Consider the following 16,759-nt stretch of genomic DNA (forward strand, 5'->3'; position numbering starts at 1 on the left):
GGGGCCGGCTGGCCCTGTGGGGAGCCTCTGGACTCGGCTGTTGTCCTCGCACCCGCCCGAGGCCCTGCCTGCCCATTTGAGCCAGCCAGACGGCAGGGCGGCGCCTCTCCTGGGCCCGAGAGCCTGGCACAGGAAAGCTGCAGCCCCAGCCCTGCTCCTTGGGTGCACTCCTGCCCTGGCCTCCCTCCCTCTCGGGCAACTGCTTACCTGGGTAGGGAGCCCGGCCCGGGGCTGGGAGGTCAGGAGGGCTCCCTGGCTTTGCTGAGGTAGCTGGAACAGATTTGGTGTTGGGAGCAGGCCTGGAGGAGACAGTGCATGTGTTAGGCAACAAAGGTGGCCTGAGGGGATTTGGGCCCTGCTAGGAGGCTAGAACGGTGCCGCCCCCTTCCAAGCAGGGACCAGCAGGGCCAGGCAAAGCCCAAAGCCAGGAGCTGCCCAGCCATGGTGGCTCCCCTTGTGGGGCGGGCTCTCAAAAGGTAGTGAGCTCCCTGTCCCCAAAGGACTTCAGGCCATTCGGGCTGCTGAGATGACCTCCCGACCAGGATGCCATAACAGGCATTTCTGCCCACATACGGGTCAGGCTAAGCAGCGTCTCTCTGCTCTTCCAGGCTAGGATTCTAGATGGGGCTGAACTGGCCCAGAACCCAGACACGAGGTGAGGTGATCCAGGGGAGCTGAGAAAGGGGCTCTCAGCAGCTAAAGCTTATTGAGAAGGCCTGAGCTCCCGGCCCTGGAGGTGGACCAACCCCTTCCAAGGCTCCCATCACCCTTCACAAGGGGGCGCCAGAGGGCTGCGCAAAGGGCTCTGGGCAGGCCCCTCCTGCAGCTCCCCTGACAGCCTTACCTGGCTGACCCTGTTGGGTTTGTGGCAGCAAGAACTGTGCAGGTGACTGGAGGTGGTGCCCGGGGACAAGGACGAGCTGCTGGAGCTGAAGGAGCTGCTGGATGTCCTGGGGGGAGGGAAGGAACTGAGTGAGGCTCAGGGCACCCCAGAGGAGCCAGGCAGGGGTCCCCTGGGTGATGGGATCCCGAGCCAGAACAGTGCCCCCAGCTGTCCACACAGCAACAAGGGGGTGGGGGGGGTTCTAAGAGCCTCCTAGCATTGACCCTCCCTGTTCTAGACTCTCGCAGCCAGTTCTGACCCTCCCTGTTCTAGACTCTCGCAGCCAGTTCTGACCCTCCCTGTTCTAGACTCCCCCAGCCAGCGTTGACTCTCCCTGTTCTAGACTCTCCCAGCCAGTTCTGACCCTCTCTGTTCTAAACTCCCCCAGCCAGTTCTGACCCTCCCTGTTCTAGACCCTCCCAGTCAGTTCTGGCTCTCTATTCTAGACTCTTCCAGCCAGTCCTGACCCTCCCTGTTCTAGACCCTCCCGACCAGTTCTGGCTCTCTATTCTAGACTCTTCCAGCCAGTTCTGGCTCTCCCTGTTCTAGACCCTCCCGGCCAGTTCTGACCCTCCCTTTTGTAGGCTCCAGCTAGCATTGACTCCTTGTTCTAGACCCTCCCAGCCAGTTCTGATCCTCCATGTTCTAGATTCCTCCAGCCAGCTCTGCCCCTCCCTATTCTAGACTCTCCCAGCCATATCTGGCCCTCCCTGTCCTAGACCCTCCCAGGCAGTTCTGACCCTCCCTTTTATAGACTCTAGCCAGCATTGACTCTCCTTGTTCTAGACCTTCCCATCCAGTCCTGACCCTCCCTGTTCTAGACCCTCCCGACCAGTTCTGGCTCTCTATTCTAGACTCTTCCAGCCAGTTCTGGCTCTCCCTGTTCTAGACCCTCCCGGCCAGTTCTGACCCTCCCTTTTGTAGGCTCCAGCTAGCATTGACTCCTTGTTCTAGACCCTCCCAGCCAGTTCTGATCCTCCATGTTCTAGATTCCTCCAGCCAGCTCTGCCCCTCCCTATTCTAGACTCTCCCAGCCATATCTGGCCCTCCCTGTCCTAGACCCTCCCAGCCAGTTCTGGATCTCCCTCTTCTAGACTATCCCAGCCAGTTCTGACCCTCCCTGTTCTAGGCCCCGATCCGTTCCAACCCTCCCGGGTCTCCCAGTTTATGTTCTAGGTTCTGAGTTGGCTCCTTGCTTGGGGATTTGGGGTCTTTTCTCTGGAGAGGGGCCCTGCCCGGGCCGGGGGAGACGTCGGCGTATCCATCAGCGAGAGCGACCCCAGGTGGGCACGGGGAGCCCCCGCCGCCGCTCGGCCCGCCGCCTTACCTGGGCCGTGAGCTGGATGGGCTGGGACAGGGTGAGCTGGGGGGTCGCCGGGGGCTGGCTTGCGGGGGGCTGCGGCGGCAGGTCGCCCCCCCCAGAAGGGGCGGCGGCGGCGGCGGCGGCGGCATTGGCGGCGGCGGCGGCGTTGGACTGCTGGACGGCCGCCGCCAGGAGCTGGGCCTGAGCCTGCTGCAAGAGGAGCTGCTGCTGGGTGGGCATCAGGGCCGTGAGCTGGGGGAGGCGGGAAAGCAGGCCGCGACAGCGGGGGAGCGGAGAGAGAGCAGAGGCGGCGGGTTAGTCACGGAGCCCGAGAGCCGAGCCGCAAGCGTCCGAGGAGAGAGCCGAGCGGGACGGAAGGAGAGCGGCCGCACCCGGAACCCAGACGTTCCGCAGTGCCGCCAAGCAGAGCGGGCCGGTGCAGCCTGGCTGGGCCTCGGTCTCCCCGTCTACACCGGCGGGGCCCCCGGCTCCCTCCCAGCCCCCAGCCCATTCCGGGCACTTACCCCAGCCAGCTGACCGCCAGCCAACATGAGCTGGGCCTGGGGCAGATGGGGCTGGGCGGGGGGCGGCGGCGGGGGGGCCACAGGGGCCGGGTCGCCGCCGGAGTCTTCAGCCTTGATCTGCGAGGGGAGAGACAGCCGAAGACCCAGTTTAGACGCCGGCCTCTGGGGAGGGCCCCAGCCGCCCCCCTCTGGCCCTCTCGCCACCCTTCCCCCCTTCCCCCGGCTTCCAGTCTGCCTCTTTTGTGCCCCCTTGGACGTGTCCCTCCTCTGCCTCAGTTTCCTCATCTGTAAAAGGAGTCCGAGGCGGACTGGCCTAGGATGAACCTCTGGAGCTCTCCCTGGGAGCCGGCCCCCTCAGGCGCCCCGCTCACCCTCTCCTCCTCCGGGCCTCTCCCTTCCCTTCTGCAAAGAGCAGCCAGGAAGGGCCCGAGGCCAGATTTGAACCCAGCTCCAACCTCATTCCTCTCTACCCCCATCCTATTCTGCATCTCCCCATCTCCATGACTGCCCTGCCGGGGCAGAGAAGCCTCCTGGCAGGATGGTGCCAGCACACCCCATCCCTGCCTCCTCTCCTGGCCCTTCCCGCTCTAGCGCCCGCCTTCCGGCCTCCCGGCCGCCCCCTTTTCATGTTCTTGGGGTGGAGGGAGGGTCTGGAGGTGCTCAGAGGCAGGGCAGAGCCAGGGCCAGGCAGGGAAGTAGGGATGGGGGCTGGGCCCTCAGTTTCCTGTTGTTCATACCCTGGGGCCCCAGGGGGGATTTCCCCAGCCAACCCCCCACCCCTGAACCCCAGGGGAAGGGGAAGGAGACGGGATGAGTCATAGTTTTGGGGCAGGCGGGTGGGAAGGAGAAACTTCTTTGCTGATGCCCCGAAGCCTCAGAGGTTTTGGGACAGCCCAGCCTGGGCCCTCTGTACTCCAGCCCCACCCTGGGCCCTCTGTACTCCAGACCCCCCCCCCCGCCCTCTGCCCCCCCATTATCCCCTGGGCCCTCTGCCCCCCCCGGCCCTCTGCCCCCAGCCCCCCCAGGCCCTCTGCCCCCAGCCCCCCCAGGCCCTCTGCCCCCAGCCCCCCGGGCCCTCTGTACTCTGGACCCTCTGCCCCCCCCCGCCCTCTGCCCCCCCATTATCCCCTGGGCCCTCTGCCCCCCCCCCCCGGGCCCTCTGCCCCCAGCCTCCCAGGTCCCTTTCCCCACCATCCTGCAGGCTTTGCAAGCTCCCTTCTTACCTTAGTGCTGGGACCCGTCGGGGACAAGGAAAACGAGGAGGCCTTATTCTGGGGGTTCTGGAAGGAGAGCAGGAGGGGAAGGGGGAGGTGAGTGTCTGAGGCCCAGCACACCCCAGGCCTGCCCCCCCCCCACTGCTCCCCGCCTCACCTGATGGTTTGAGTCTGGTCCATTGGTTTCTGTATCTGCGAGGAGAGGGAAGGAAGAGCAATGACCCCCCACCCTCCTCCTGGGGCTCCCCCACTTGCCACGGCCCCCCAGCAGAACCTGCCTACCTGTGTGCTCTGACTGAGAGTCCAAACCTGGCTTCTCCGGCTCCAGGGGCTTAGACATTCTTATTTCTGCGAGAGAAGAGGCAGAGTGGAGGCTCCGAGCCCCTCCAGACCCCGGCGTCCCGCCCTCACCAGAACCATCCAGCCCGCCGGAGGCCCGGGAGGGGGCCCCTGCCCAGAGCCGGGGGGCCACTGTGAGCTCGTTGGGCCAGACGGGAGGCCGGGCCGGCACCCAGATGGGAGCCTAACAGAGGAGGCCGCAGTCCTCCGTCCCAGCAGCAGGTTTCGGGTGAGGCACGTTTTCCGCTGTGAGCAGCAAGGAGCGGGCGGTGGGACGGGGCTCTGGGGATTGGGGTGCATCAGCAACTCCACGCTGTGATTCACCAGCCCTCGGCCCTTCCCTCCCCCAGTCTCAGGCCCCAGGGGGGCTCATCCTCTCCTCCGCCTTGCTGAACGCAAGCAGAGCCCCAAGTGCACAAACAGGCCTCGGCCTCCTTCTAGCTAGAGCAAAGTCAGGGAACACACACCCTCCGGGCTTGGAGGGTCAGAGCTGGAGAACACGGATCCTAGAACACAGGACCTCAGAGTCCAGAGGAGGCTTAGGACAGACCATCAGGGATGAGAAGGCCCTGAGAATGGGGCTCAGAGCTGGCAGGGCCGAGAACAGGGGTCAGAGCTGGCAGGGCTGAGAACGGGGGCTCAAAGCTGGCAGGGCCCTGAGAATGAGGCTCAGAGCTGGCAGGGCCCTGAGAATGGGGGCTCAAAACTGGCAGGGCCCTGAGAATGGGGGCTCAAAGCTGGCAGGGCCCTAAGAATGGGGGCTCAAAACTGGTAGGGCCCTGAGAATGGGGGCTCAAAGCTGGCAGGGCCCTGAGAATGGGGGGTCAGAGCTGGCAGGGCCCTGAGAATGAGGCTCAGAGCTGGCAGGGCCCTGAGAATGGGGGCTCAAAACTGGCAGGGCCCTGAGAATGGGGGCTCAAAGCTGGCAGGGCCCTGAGAATGGGGGGGTCAGAGCTGGCAGGGCCCTGAGAATGGGGGCTCAAAACTGGCAGGGCCCTGAGAATGGGGGCTCAAAGCTGGCAGGGCCCTGAGAATGGGGGTCAGAGCTGGCAGGGCCCTGAGAATGGGGGCTCAAAGCTGGCAGGGCCCTGAGAATGAGGCTCAGAGCTGGCAGGGCCAAGAACGGGGGTCAGAGCTGGCAGGGCCCTGAGAATGGGGGGTCAGAGCTGGCAGGGCCCTGAGAATGGGGGCTCAAAGCTGGCAGGGCCCTGAGAATGAGGCTTAGAGCTGGCAGGGCCCTGAGAATGGGGGCTCAAAGCTGGCAGGGCCCTGAGAATGGGGCTTAGAGCTGGCAGGGCCCTGAGAATGGGGGCTCAAAGCTGGCAGGGCCAAGAACGGGGGTCAGAGCTGGCAGGGCCCTGAGAATGGGGGCTCAAAGCTGGCAGGGCCCTGAGAATGAGGCTCAGAGCTGGCAGGGCCCTGAGAATGAGGCTTAGAGCTGGCAGGGCCCTGAGAATGGGGGCTCAAAGCTGGCAGGGCCCTGAGAATGGGGCTTAGAGCTGGCAGGGCCCTGAGAATGGGGGCTCAAAGCTGGCAGGGCCAAGAACGGGGGTCAGAGCTGGCAGGGCCCTGAGAATGGGGGCTCAAAGCTGGCAGGGCCCTGAGAATGGGGGCTCAAAGCTGGCAGGGCCCTGAGAATGAGGCTCAGAGCTGGCAGGGCCCTGAGAATGAGGCTTAGAGCTGGCAGGGCCCTGAGAATGGGGGCTCAAAGCTGGCAGGGCCCTGAGAATGGGGCTTAGAGCTGGCAGGGCCCTGAGAATGGGGGCTCAAAGCTGGCAGGGCCAAGAACGGGGGTCAGAGCTGGCAGGGCCCTGAGAATGAGGCTCAGAGCTGGCAGGGCCCTGAGAATGGGGGGGTCAGAGCTGGCAGGGCCCTGAGAATGGGGGGGTCAGAGCTGGCAGGGCCCTGAGAATGGGGGCTCAAAGCTGGCAGGGCCCTGAGAATGAGGCTCAGAGCTGGCAGGGCCAAGAACGGGGGTCAGAGCTGGCAGGGCCCTGAGAATGGGGGGTCAGAGCTGGCAGGGCCCTGAGAATGGGGGCTCAAAGCTGGCAGGGCCCTGAGAATGAGGCTTAGAGCTGGCAGGGCCCTGAGAATGGGGGCTCAAAGCTGGCAGGGCCCTGAGAATGGGGCTTAGAGCTGGCAGGGCCCTGAGAATGGGGGCTCAAAGCTGGCAGGGCCAAGAACGGGGGTCAGAGCTGGCAGGGCCCTGAGAATGGGGGCTCAAAGCTGGCAGGGCCCTGAGAATGAGGCTCAGAGCTGGCAGGGCCCTGAGAATGAGGCTTAGAGCTGGCAGGGCCCTGAGAATGGGGGCTCAAAGCTGGCAGGGCCCTGAGAATGAGGCTCAGAGCTGGCAGGGCCCTGAGAATGAGGCTTAGAGCTGGCAGGGCCCTGAGAATGGGGGCTCAAAGCTGGCAGGGCCCTGAGAATGGGGCTTAGAGCTGGCAGGGCCCTGAGAATGGGGGCTCAAAGCTGGCAGGGCCAAGAACGGGGGTCAGAGCTGGCAGGGCCCTGAGAATGAGGCTCAGAGCTGGCAGGGCCCTGAGAATGGGGGGGTCAGAGCTGGCAGGGCCCTGAGAATGGGGGGGTCAGAGCTGGCAGGGCCCTGAGAATGGGGGGGTCAGAGCTGGAGGCCCTTAGTAGTAACTACCAACCCATAGGATCTAGATTTAAAGTCAGGGGGCATGCCTGGTCCAAGCTCCCCATTTTCCAGCCGCAAACACTACAGCCTAGAGAACTGAAAGTCATGGAGGGGATGTGAACCCTGATCCCCTGGCATCCCACTCCCCCTCTCCCCATTTAACAAGTAGAGGAACTGAGGCCCTGCATCTGAAGCAGCTCTTTGGCTCCAGACACACCGTAATCTTTTACCGCTTCCTTATCCAACATTGACTTTCCTTTGTCTAAGAACAACGACAAGCGGGCAATGACCAGCCTCGGCTGGCTGCCCGGCGTCCTCTCGGAACATCAGGACTTGGAGAGAACTGGGCAGGCCTGGGGGGCCCAACCCCCCCCCCAGATGCCATGTTACATAGGGGGAAGCGGGCTTGGAGGGCCTCCCCGCCACGCAGACAGAACTCGCAGCCCAGGCCAGCCAGTCTCCCCCTCCAGCATCTGGTATAAACAGGAGGGGGGCCTCCCTCCGTGGCTCCTCAGAAGCCCTCCACGTTCGGTCCTGCCCCAGGAGCTCAGCCTGAGCGGAGCCCTAACTCCCCAGTGGGCCCAGTAAACGCCTATTCATGCTGCTGCTGGGGGACAGAGGAAGAGGCTTCCTGGAGAAGGTGGGGTTTCAGCTGGAACTTAAAGAAGCCTGGAAGCAGACGAGGAGCGAGAGAGGCCCAGGCACGGGAGACGGCCGTGGCCAGAGCCCCGAGAGGAAAGAAGATCCGGAGGCCGCTGTCCCAGGAAAGGGGGCCCTGGGCAGCTCCGCCGATGGGGAGTCACTCAGGGCATGGGGGTCCTGGGTTCACTTCTGGTCAGGCCCTTCCTAGCTGGCGACCCTGGGCCAGTCCCTTCGGCCCAGGGCCTCGATGCAGTGTGAAGTGTAAGGCGAAGTAAGGGCTTTAGGAAGGCAGCAGGGGACCGAGGCTTTGTGTGGAATGCCAAACCCGCCTTTCATGCCTGATCCTGGAGGCCATGAGGAGGCCTCGGTGAGCCCACGGAGAGCCACAGAGGGCCACGGGGAGGCACGGGGGGGCCACGGGGAGCCCATGGGGAGCCACAGAGGGCCACAGGGGGGCCACGGGGAGCCCACGGAGAGCCACAGGGGGCCACAGGGAGCCCACGGAGAGCCACAGGGCAACACGGGCGGGGGGACAGGGAGGCCACAGAGGGGACTGGGGAGGCCACAGAGAGCCACAGGGGCCATGGAGAGTCATGGGGAGCCATGGGAAGGCCATAGGGAGCCACAGGAGGCCACGGAGAGCCACAGGGGGCCACAGGGAGTCTATGGAGAGCCACAGAGGGCCACGGGGGGGGACAGGGAGGCCACAGAGGGGACTGGGGAGGCCACAGAGAGCCACAGGAGCCATGGAGAGTCATGGGGAGCCATGGGAAGGCCATAGGGAGCCACAGGAGGCCACGGGGAGGCACAGGGGGGCCACGGGGAGCCCATGGAGAGCCATGGGGAACCACAGGGTGACACGGGGGGGACAGGGAGGTCACAGAGGGGACTGGGGAGGCCACAGAGAGCCACAGGGGCCATGGAGAGTCATGGGGAGCCATGGGAAGGCCATAGGGAGCCACGAGAGGCCACGGGGAGCCAGAGAAGTGTACTGAAGGGGTGAGATCATCAGGGCTGCCTTTAGGGTGGCTGAATGGAGGATGGGGCTGTCGGCTGCTTCCAGAGCAAGGTCCTGGGCGGGTGAGGAGAGGAGGTGGCTCTGGTTTGGGCACCTGGAGTTACGGGAGTCCCCGGGCCCTCTGGCAGAGAGCAGGGCAGGGAAGAGGGCTGAGAGGCCCCGGAGGAGATGGCCATGAAATCCGGGGGGCTGACCAACAGGGAGGGGGACCCACAGGGCAAGCTGGGGAGCCCCGGGAGCGGCCGCTGAGAGGCTGCTGGGTGCCTCAGAGACGGGGGCGTCACTAGGGTGAGGAGGGCAGAAGGCCGCCTGCGGAAGGCTGAGGGAAGGGAAGGGAGGCGGAGACGACGCAACAATGGGGTGAAGGTTTGGGGGAGGCTCAAGCGTGTCTGTCCTGTTGGCCGAGAGAGCGGGGATAAGTGGGGGAGGGGTGGCTAAAGGCCAGGAGTCGGGAAGGCCTGGGTTCAAGACTGGCTCCCTGCGGGCTTCCTAGCTGCCAGCCTCTTCACGCAGCCTTCTGTCTCGGACTGTGGTTTACCAAGGCGAAGAAGGACGGCGTTGAGCGGCCGAGGCGCTGAGGGGGCAGCCTGTCGGACAAGGTGGGCGGAAGGGGGTCCCCCGCCTCTACAGGGGCCCCACCGGCCTCGCTCCTTTCAGGGATCTTCTGCCAGCCCCGACTCTCCTCTCAAGCTCCTTTGGCCAGCCGTCCCCCCACTGCTCCTCCTGTCTTCCGGGCCCAGCAGGATCCGTCTGGTCCATCCCTTTTCTGCGAGGCGGCTCCCCAGAGAACGAAGGCCCGTGCGGGTTGCGCTGCCTCTTCTCGCCTCCTCCCCAGAGGAGCACCTCCGGCCGGCCGGCCTGTTGGCTTCCTTCCCACGCCGGACGTCCCCCCCTCTCCGGGGGCCCGCAGCCCGCCCCCAGCCCCACAATCTCTCCAGAGCAGCCGCTCTCGGCCCGGCTCCCTTCCTGACCCTGGTCGGAGAATGCTGTCCTAAGACTTTCCAGTCTGTGGCTTCCCTCCTCATTTTGGCTGCATTGCTTTTGTTTGCACAGAACCTTTTGAGATGTGACATCATCCAAAGAGGACTTTGCCAGGGAAGGCGACTCCTTGAACCCTCCGTAGCCTTTCCTCCACTTTCCTAGCCTGCCGAAGCCCATCTTCAGGAGCCCTTCCTCCCGCCCGTCCTGACCTCGAACCCCGAGCCCACCCGCGCCTGCCACCCTTGACCCGGATGTAAATGCCAGCCACGGCGGGAAGCCCGAGCCCATTCCCCAGACCTGGGCCTCCATACTCGGCCCCAAGCAGGACGCCCGCCTCGGCTCCCCAGGCCTTCTGCGGATGGGCCCGAGTCCAGGGCCCAGGGCGCCCAGGCAGCTTGGCGGCTTCGCAGAAGGCCCGGCCGACCAATAGATCCTGGCAAACCGGAACCCGGGGGAGATGGGACCCAGGCCGGGCCTCAGAAAATCTCTCACCAGAACGAGAGGCAGAGGCGTGGTCAGGAGCCCAGAGAATAGTCGGACCTGGGTTCGAGTCTGGCCAGACTTGTCTTAGCGGTATGACCCTGGACAGTCCCTTAACCCCAACGGCCTGGCTCTCACCACTCTTCTGCCCTAGAACCGATTCTTAGTATCGATCCCAAGACGGAAAGTAAAGGTTAAAACATAGAAAAAGATCAAGACGTTTCCGTGGACCACCAGCTCACTACGTATCAACAGTCGGTCAATGAGCATTTCGTAAGCGACTATTGCGCGCCGACGGCAGACAAGTGAGCAGATCCCAGCAGCCAGGAGACGCCTTTGTGAAGCAGCGGCGGACACCACCTGGAGACCCGCCGCTCTCCAGGCCGGGAGGCTCCTCTGCAGCCCTTGGCCTTGGTCCCTGTTCTGAGAGAAGAGCCGGGCCCTGCCCAGCCCCAAGGCCAGGCCTCTCCGCTTGACCCTCCCTTTCCCGTGGAATCGAGGCAGAAGAGGGGGCGGGGAAGGCTGAGCCCCCCACCCTGCCCCAGCCAGGCGTCCAGCAGGCCGCTCCAGAGCATTTACCCCTCCCGGCTCCAGCGGCAGCCACCTCGTTCCCATCTGGCAGATGAGGAAACGGCCCGCCAGAGAGGACCCACGGCCGGACCCAGCCACCCAGCGCCCACCTGTAGGAAAGCTGCTCTCAGGAAAGACCCTGAGACGGTCATGGACGCCCCCACGAGGCTGCCCAGGCTTTGGGGGCAGCTGGCAGAACCCGAGGCATACCCAACGCACGAGACCTCAAGAGCCCTTAGCACAGGAGTGCCGGGGGGAGAGAGCCTAGAACAGGGAGGGACAGGGAGAGTCTAGAACAGGGAGTGCCTGGGAGGAGAGAGCTTAGAACAGGGAATGTCGGTGAGAGAGCCTAGAACAGGGAGGGACAGGGAGAGTCTAGAACAGGGCGTGCCTGGGAGGAGAGAGCCTAGAACAGGGAGTGCCTGGGGGGAGAGAGCCTAGAACAGGGAGTGCCTGGGGGAGAGTCTAGAATGGGGAGAGAGCCTAGAATGGGGAGTACCTGGGGAGAGAGCCTAGAACAGGGAGGGACAGGGAGAGTCTAGAACAGGGAGTGCCTGGGAGGAGAGAGCTTAGAACAGGGAATGTCGGGGAGAGAGCCTAGAACAGGGAGGGACAGGGAGAGTCTAGAACAGGGAGTGCCTGGGAGGAGAGAGCTTAGAACAGGGAATGTCGGGGAGAGAGCCTAGAACAGGGAGGGACAGGGAGAGTCTAGAACAGGGCGTGCCTGGGAGGAGAGAGCCTAGAACAGGGAGTGCCTGGGGGAGAGAGCTTAGAACAGGGAATGTCAGGGAGAGAGTCTAGAACAGGGAGGGACAGGGAGAGTCTAGAACAGGGAGTGCCTGGGAGGAGAGAGCTTAGAACAGGGAGTGACGGGGAGAGAGCCTAGAACAGGGAGGGACAGGGAGAGTCTAGAACAGGGAGCGTCGGGGAGAGAGCCTCGAACAGGGAGTGCCAGGGAGAGTCTAGAACAGGGAGTGCCTGGGGGGAGAGAGCCTAGAACAGTGAGTGCCTGGGAGGAGACTATAACAGGGAGAGCCTAGAACAGGGAATGCCAGGGAGAGAGCCTAGAACAGGGGGTGCCAGGGAGAGTCTAGAACAGGGAGTGCCTGGGAGGAGAGAGCTTAGAACAGGGAATGCCAGGGAGAGAGCCTAGAACAGAGAGTGCCAGGGAGAGTCTAGAACAGGGAGGGGGGCATGTACACAGCCGCTTCCACCTTCCTTGTGGTATAGACAGTGAGCAAAGCAGAAACCCCACCATGATCTCGAATGTCCATGGGTGGGTGAAGTCCTTTACGTGTTATTTCATTTGGTGTCAGCTGAGGAAACGGGCAGGAATGTGCTCTCAGCCCCTGCCATGCCAGCCACGGCATGAGTCCCTGGAGGCTGAGCAATGCAGTGGGGGGGGGGGCGGGTCCTAGGCAGAGCCTGCTGGGCCTCCCCCCCTGCCGGACTTTCACTTCTGCTCTGAGCTTCCCCCGTAGCCTCCACTTTTAGCAGATTTGCACCAGCCCTCGGCCAGCACTTACCGAAAATGGGGCTAAATATAGAGAGGCTGAGGGCCTCCCCTCACCCTCCCAGGCCGGTCCCCAGGCTCCCCGGGCCCTCTCCTGGGTCTCTGCTGCTCGGAACCCCAGGAGGCCCGTCCCCCTCCCAGGGGGGTCAGCCCAGCCTCCCCCCAGCCAGCCCCCGGGGGCACGAGGTGACATTTCATGGGGCGAGGACGGAGATACGGACAGATGGACGCGCAGCTGTGGGGCCGGGCGTCCCCGGGGAGCCGTGGGCTGGGAGGGACCCGCACTGCTGCACAGGTCTAGACGCCCCCTCCCCAGATAGTTACACAAGTCGGGCACACGCCGATGTCGTGTCAGAGGGAGCCTCGGCGCGTGCCGGCCTGCTGCGGAGCTACCCAGGGAGCCGCTGCGACGAGGACCGCAGGCGGCCAAACTGCGCACCCCTGGGGGTCCTGGGGCGCGGGTCCGACGGGTGGAGGGGGCACGGCGGGGAGGCCACGGGTAGCCCTTCCGGCCACGCGCTCTTGTGCGGGTCCCGCGGGCATTCCCAGCCTCTCCTCAGCCTCTCAGAGGGCAGGTGTGACATTCTGGGCCGTCGGGTCTGGCCATTTCCTGTTCTGGGCCCCTCCGGGCTCTGCCGGTCCAGATTCCTGTATTTCCGCTCCCCTGTTCCTGGCCAGGCTCCCCCTTCTGTTCTGCGTTCCTCGTCTCCTCTGCTCAAGCTCTCGGTCTCTCCTTCAGCCCGGCCTCTGTCGGGGCTCTCTTCCCTCTCTGGTGCCCCTTGGCAGCCTCTACATCGGAGGCCCGTGTCTGTAACGGGCTCCCACATCTATTTGTGGGCCTCCAGAGGCACCTTCCAGACAGAACTGTCACCCTCACCAGGCCCAAACGGAGCCGTTCCGTTCCCCTGACACCCTGGGCCTCTGTCCGAGCTTCCTGGTTCTGGTGAGGGCGGCCCAGGCCATCGTCCGGGTCCCCCTCTGCAGTCAGCTGCCAGGGTGCGGCAGGCTGGGCCCCTCCCCAGCTCCCCTCGGGAGGCCCTCTTCTCTCCCGCACCCACGATCGCCCTCAGGCAGCGCCCATGGGCCACTCCTCGCTGGGGACCCTGCTGGGCCTTCCTCACCGCCATCCCTGCCCTCCCCGAAATGGCTGAGCCGGGCTCCCCTCTTCCATCCCGGCATGCTGCTCTCCTTGCACCCCCTGCACCTGCGCACCCACCGCCCGCATTGCCTCCGCCTCGGCCTGCTCGGGAGCGCGTGTCCGGCAGGAGGGACTGCTCCCTTCCTGTTCCTGCATTGCCAGTGTGGGAACCCAGAGAGGCTGGTGGCACCCATCTGTGTGGGCAGGCCGGGCCCGGCGGGGAGCAGGCGCTACACGCTTCCCTCGTGCCTCATGGAAGCCAGCTTCCGCCTCACTTTCCCGCTCAAAGGGAGGGGGCTGGACTAGACGATGTGGAAGACCCCTTCCACACCTCCAGACCCCTCCCAGCCCCGCCATTCCCTGTTCTAGAGCCCCTCCTGCTCCAGCCCTGTTCTAGAGCCCCCTTTGCCCTCCCAGCCCTGTTCTAGCGCCCCTCCCAACTCAGCCCTGTTCTAGAGCCCCTCCTGCTCCAACCCTGTTCTAGAGCCCCTTTGCCCCCAGCCCTGTTCTAGAGCCCCTCCTGCTCCAACCCTGTTCTAGAGCCCCCTTTGCCCCCCAGCCCTGTTCTAGAGCCCCCCAGCCCCAGTCCTGTTCTAGAGCCCCTCCAGCCCTGCCCTTCCATGGTGCATCTTTTCGCTTCCCTCCTGCACCCCTCATTTCCTCAGGACGCTGCCTTCCTTTTCCTCTTCACGGTTCGCACCCCAGAGATATCTCCAGCCGGCACCAAATCCAGCCATTCCTAACTCCAGGAGGCCTCTCGTGTCCGCCCCTTCCTCCGCTCCCACGGCCACCCCTTGGCGCAGCCCTCCCCGCCTCCTAAGTCTCCTCTGGCCCGTCCACTCTCGCTCTGTCCTCGCTGTGGCCAAAGCAATGCTCTCGAAGCTTCCCTCCATACACTCCGGGCCCCCTCCGGGTTTCTGGGGCGAAGCACTGACTTTCCCAGCCGCGGCACTCCTTCAGGGGTGCCCCCGGCCTCCTCGCTTTGCCTCCCCCATGCCACTGAGGGCGTTCCTCTAGCTGACCCTGTGCCAGGACCACAGGGCCTCTCGCCTCCCCGTCCTCCTCCTCGAGGCTCTCCCTTCCTCCAAGCCTCGGCCCCGGCCCCTCAAGCAGCTCCCTCACCCCTCCCTGCCTTGGCACTAGCTTGCTTATCCACATCCCCTTGTGTCTGTGCACGGGGCCCCCCAAAGGAACAGAAGCCCCTCGAGGGCAAGGGTGTCCCTGCCTGCCCTTGGGAGCAGCAGCACCCAAAGGCACGACTTCATCCTCATCCTCATCCCCGTCACAGCATTTGTGTCACCCCTTCTGTGTTCCAAGGTACTCCCAGATACTGCGCTAAGCGTTGACAAACATTGTCCATTAGGATTCTCACAGCAACCCCAAGAGGTGGGGCTATTCTTATCCCCCTTTTACAGTTGAGGAAACTGAGGCAGGTGGTGGCAAAGAGATTTGCCCACAGTCACACACCCCTTGAGTGCTGAAGGCCAGCTTTAAACTTAGAACATCCCAGCTCCAAGCCCAGCCCTCTATCTCCACCATGCCTTATTGATTAATGTGTTCTAAAGTGCCTTGAGGGGCAGTGAGGTGGGACAGTGGACAGAGGGTGGGTCTGGAGTCAGGAATGCCAGAGATCAAATCTGGATTCTGACACTTCCTAGCAATGTGTGATCTTGAGCAAGTCACTTGACCTTGCTTGCCTAGGTTTCGTCAACTGTGAAGTGAGCTGCAGAAGAACATGGCAAATCACTCCAGTATCTGGATACTGGTCCAAGAAAACCCCAAATGGAGTCACAAAAAGTCAGACACAACTGAAAAATGACTGAACAATAACAAAGGTGCCTTTTGATATGGGCATTCTCTATTCTTAGGTCCCTCCCAGCTCTGAAAGTACATGTTCTAGGGTCTTTTCCCTCCCAACTCTGCCATCCTGGGTTCTAAGGCTCCTTCCAGTTCTGCCATCCTGGGTTCTAAGGCTCCTTCCAGCTCTGCCATCCTGGGTTCTAAGGCTCCTTCCAGCTCTAACACTCTGGGTTCTAAGGCTCCTTCTGGCTCTGCCATCCTGGGTTCTAAGGCTCCTTCCAGCTCTAACACTCTGGATTCTAAGGCTCCTTCTGGCTCTGCCATCCTGGGTTCTAAGGCTCCTTCCAGCTCTAACACTCTGGGTTCTAAGGCTCCTTCCAGCTCTGCCATCCTGGATTCTAAGGCTCCTTCCAGCTCTGCCATCCTGGGTTCTAAGGCTCCTTCCAGCTCTAACACTCTGGGTTCTAAGGCTCCTTCCAGCTCTAACACTCTGGATTCTAAGGCTCCTTCTGGCTCTGCCATCCTGGGTTCTAAGGCTCCTTCCAGCTCTAACACTCTGGATTCTAAGGCTCCTTCCAGCTCTGCCATCCTGGGTTCTAAGGCTCCTTCCAGCTCTGCCATCCTGGATTCTAAGGCTCCTTCCAGCTCTGCCATCCTGGGTTCTAAGGCTACTTCCAGCTCTAACACTCTGGGTTCTAAGGCTCCTTCCAACTCTAACACTCTGGGTTCTAAGGCTCCTTCCAGCTCTGCCATCCTGGGTTCTAAGGCTACTTCCAGCTCTAACACTCTGGGTTCTAAGGCTCCTTCCAACTCTAACACTCTGGATTCTAAGGCTCCTTCCAGCTCTGCCATCCTGGATTCTAAGGCTCCTTCCAGCTCTGCCATCCTGGGTTCTAAGGCTCCTTCCAACTCTAACACTCTGGGTTCTAAGGCTCCTTCCAGCTCTGATCTCTAACCTTTTTCAGAGCCAGCATTCTCTATTTCGAGGGCCTCATGAAGGGTTTTTCCTAGGAATCAAAGCCCTTCCCAACTCCAACAGTCTGTGTTCTAAGGCCTCTCCTAGCTGTGACATTCTGCAAAAAGGGTACTTTATACATCCACACACAGACCCAGGGATTCAGATCCACAGGCCCAGGGGACATCGAGGTCCCCCACACCTCCCCCCAGGCCTCATTCTGTCATCTATTAAGGGTACCTTCTAGCTCATAATGAGAAAACTGAAGGTGAGGGTGAGGGGATGGGAGGGGGCGGAGGGAGGGAGGGAGGGAGGGGAAGACCTGAGAGTAGAACAAAAGCCCTGATCATGGGGGAGGGGGTGCCTATGGGAGCTTCCTCTGCCCCAGGGACACAGAGGCATCGGAGGGCCATGGACAGAGAGATGCAGGAGCCAGGACCCGGCTACAGAATCCGGGCGACGGGAGAGAGGGCTGGACAAAGAGGGGAGGAAATCCAGAAAGGGGAAAGCTGTAGCGATGGTGGTGGGCTGGGAGGGGAAGGAGACAGAGGGAAAGAGGGGCCTCCTTAAAGAGGGAGGCTGAGGAAAGGAAGAAAAACTGGGGGGAGAGCAAGGGAGACACTGGAGGGGTGGAGGGCGGAGAAGAGAGCAGAGAAGGAGAGAGACAGACACATGCAGATGAAGAGAGAGAGAGCAGAGAAAGGAGAGGGGAAAGGAAGTCAGCAAGAAGGGGCTGAGGAGCAGAAAGAGGGGAGAGGGGA

General features: G+C 63.0%; 1 protein-coding gene across 1 annotated transcript in view; it reads right to left on the reverse strand.

Moving 5' to 3' along the window:
• Positions 1-16,759, reverse strand: part of POU2F2 (POU class 2 homeobox 2) — a 61,345-nt gene that overhangs the window by 8,120 nt on the left and 36,466 nt on the right. Inside the window, 7 exon segments of the mRNA XM_056797032.1 lie at positions 208-299; positions 845-950; positions 2,211-2,438; positions 2,711-2,827; positions 3,934-3,990; positions 4,082-4,116; positions 4,207-4,272. Of these exon segments, the coding sequence (XP_056653010.1) occupies positions 208-299; positions 845-950; positions 2,211-2,438; positions 2,711-2,827; positions 3,934-3,990; positions 4,082-4,116; positions 4,207-4,272 (701 nt within the window).

This window comes from Monodelphis domestica, chromosome 4, assembly GCF_027887165.1.
Source record: "Monodelphis domestica isolate mMonDom1 chromosome 4, mMonDom1.pri, whole genome shotgun sequence".
NCBI lineage: Eukaryota > Metazoa > Chordata > Mammalia > Didelphimorphia > Didelphidae > Monodelphis > Monodelphis domestica.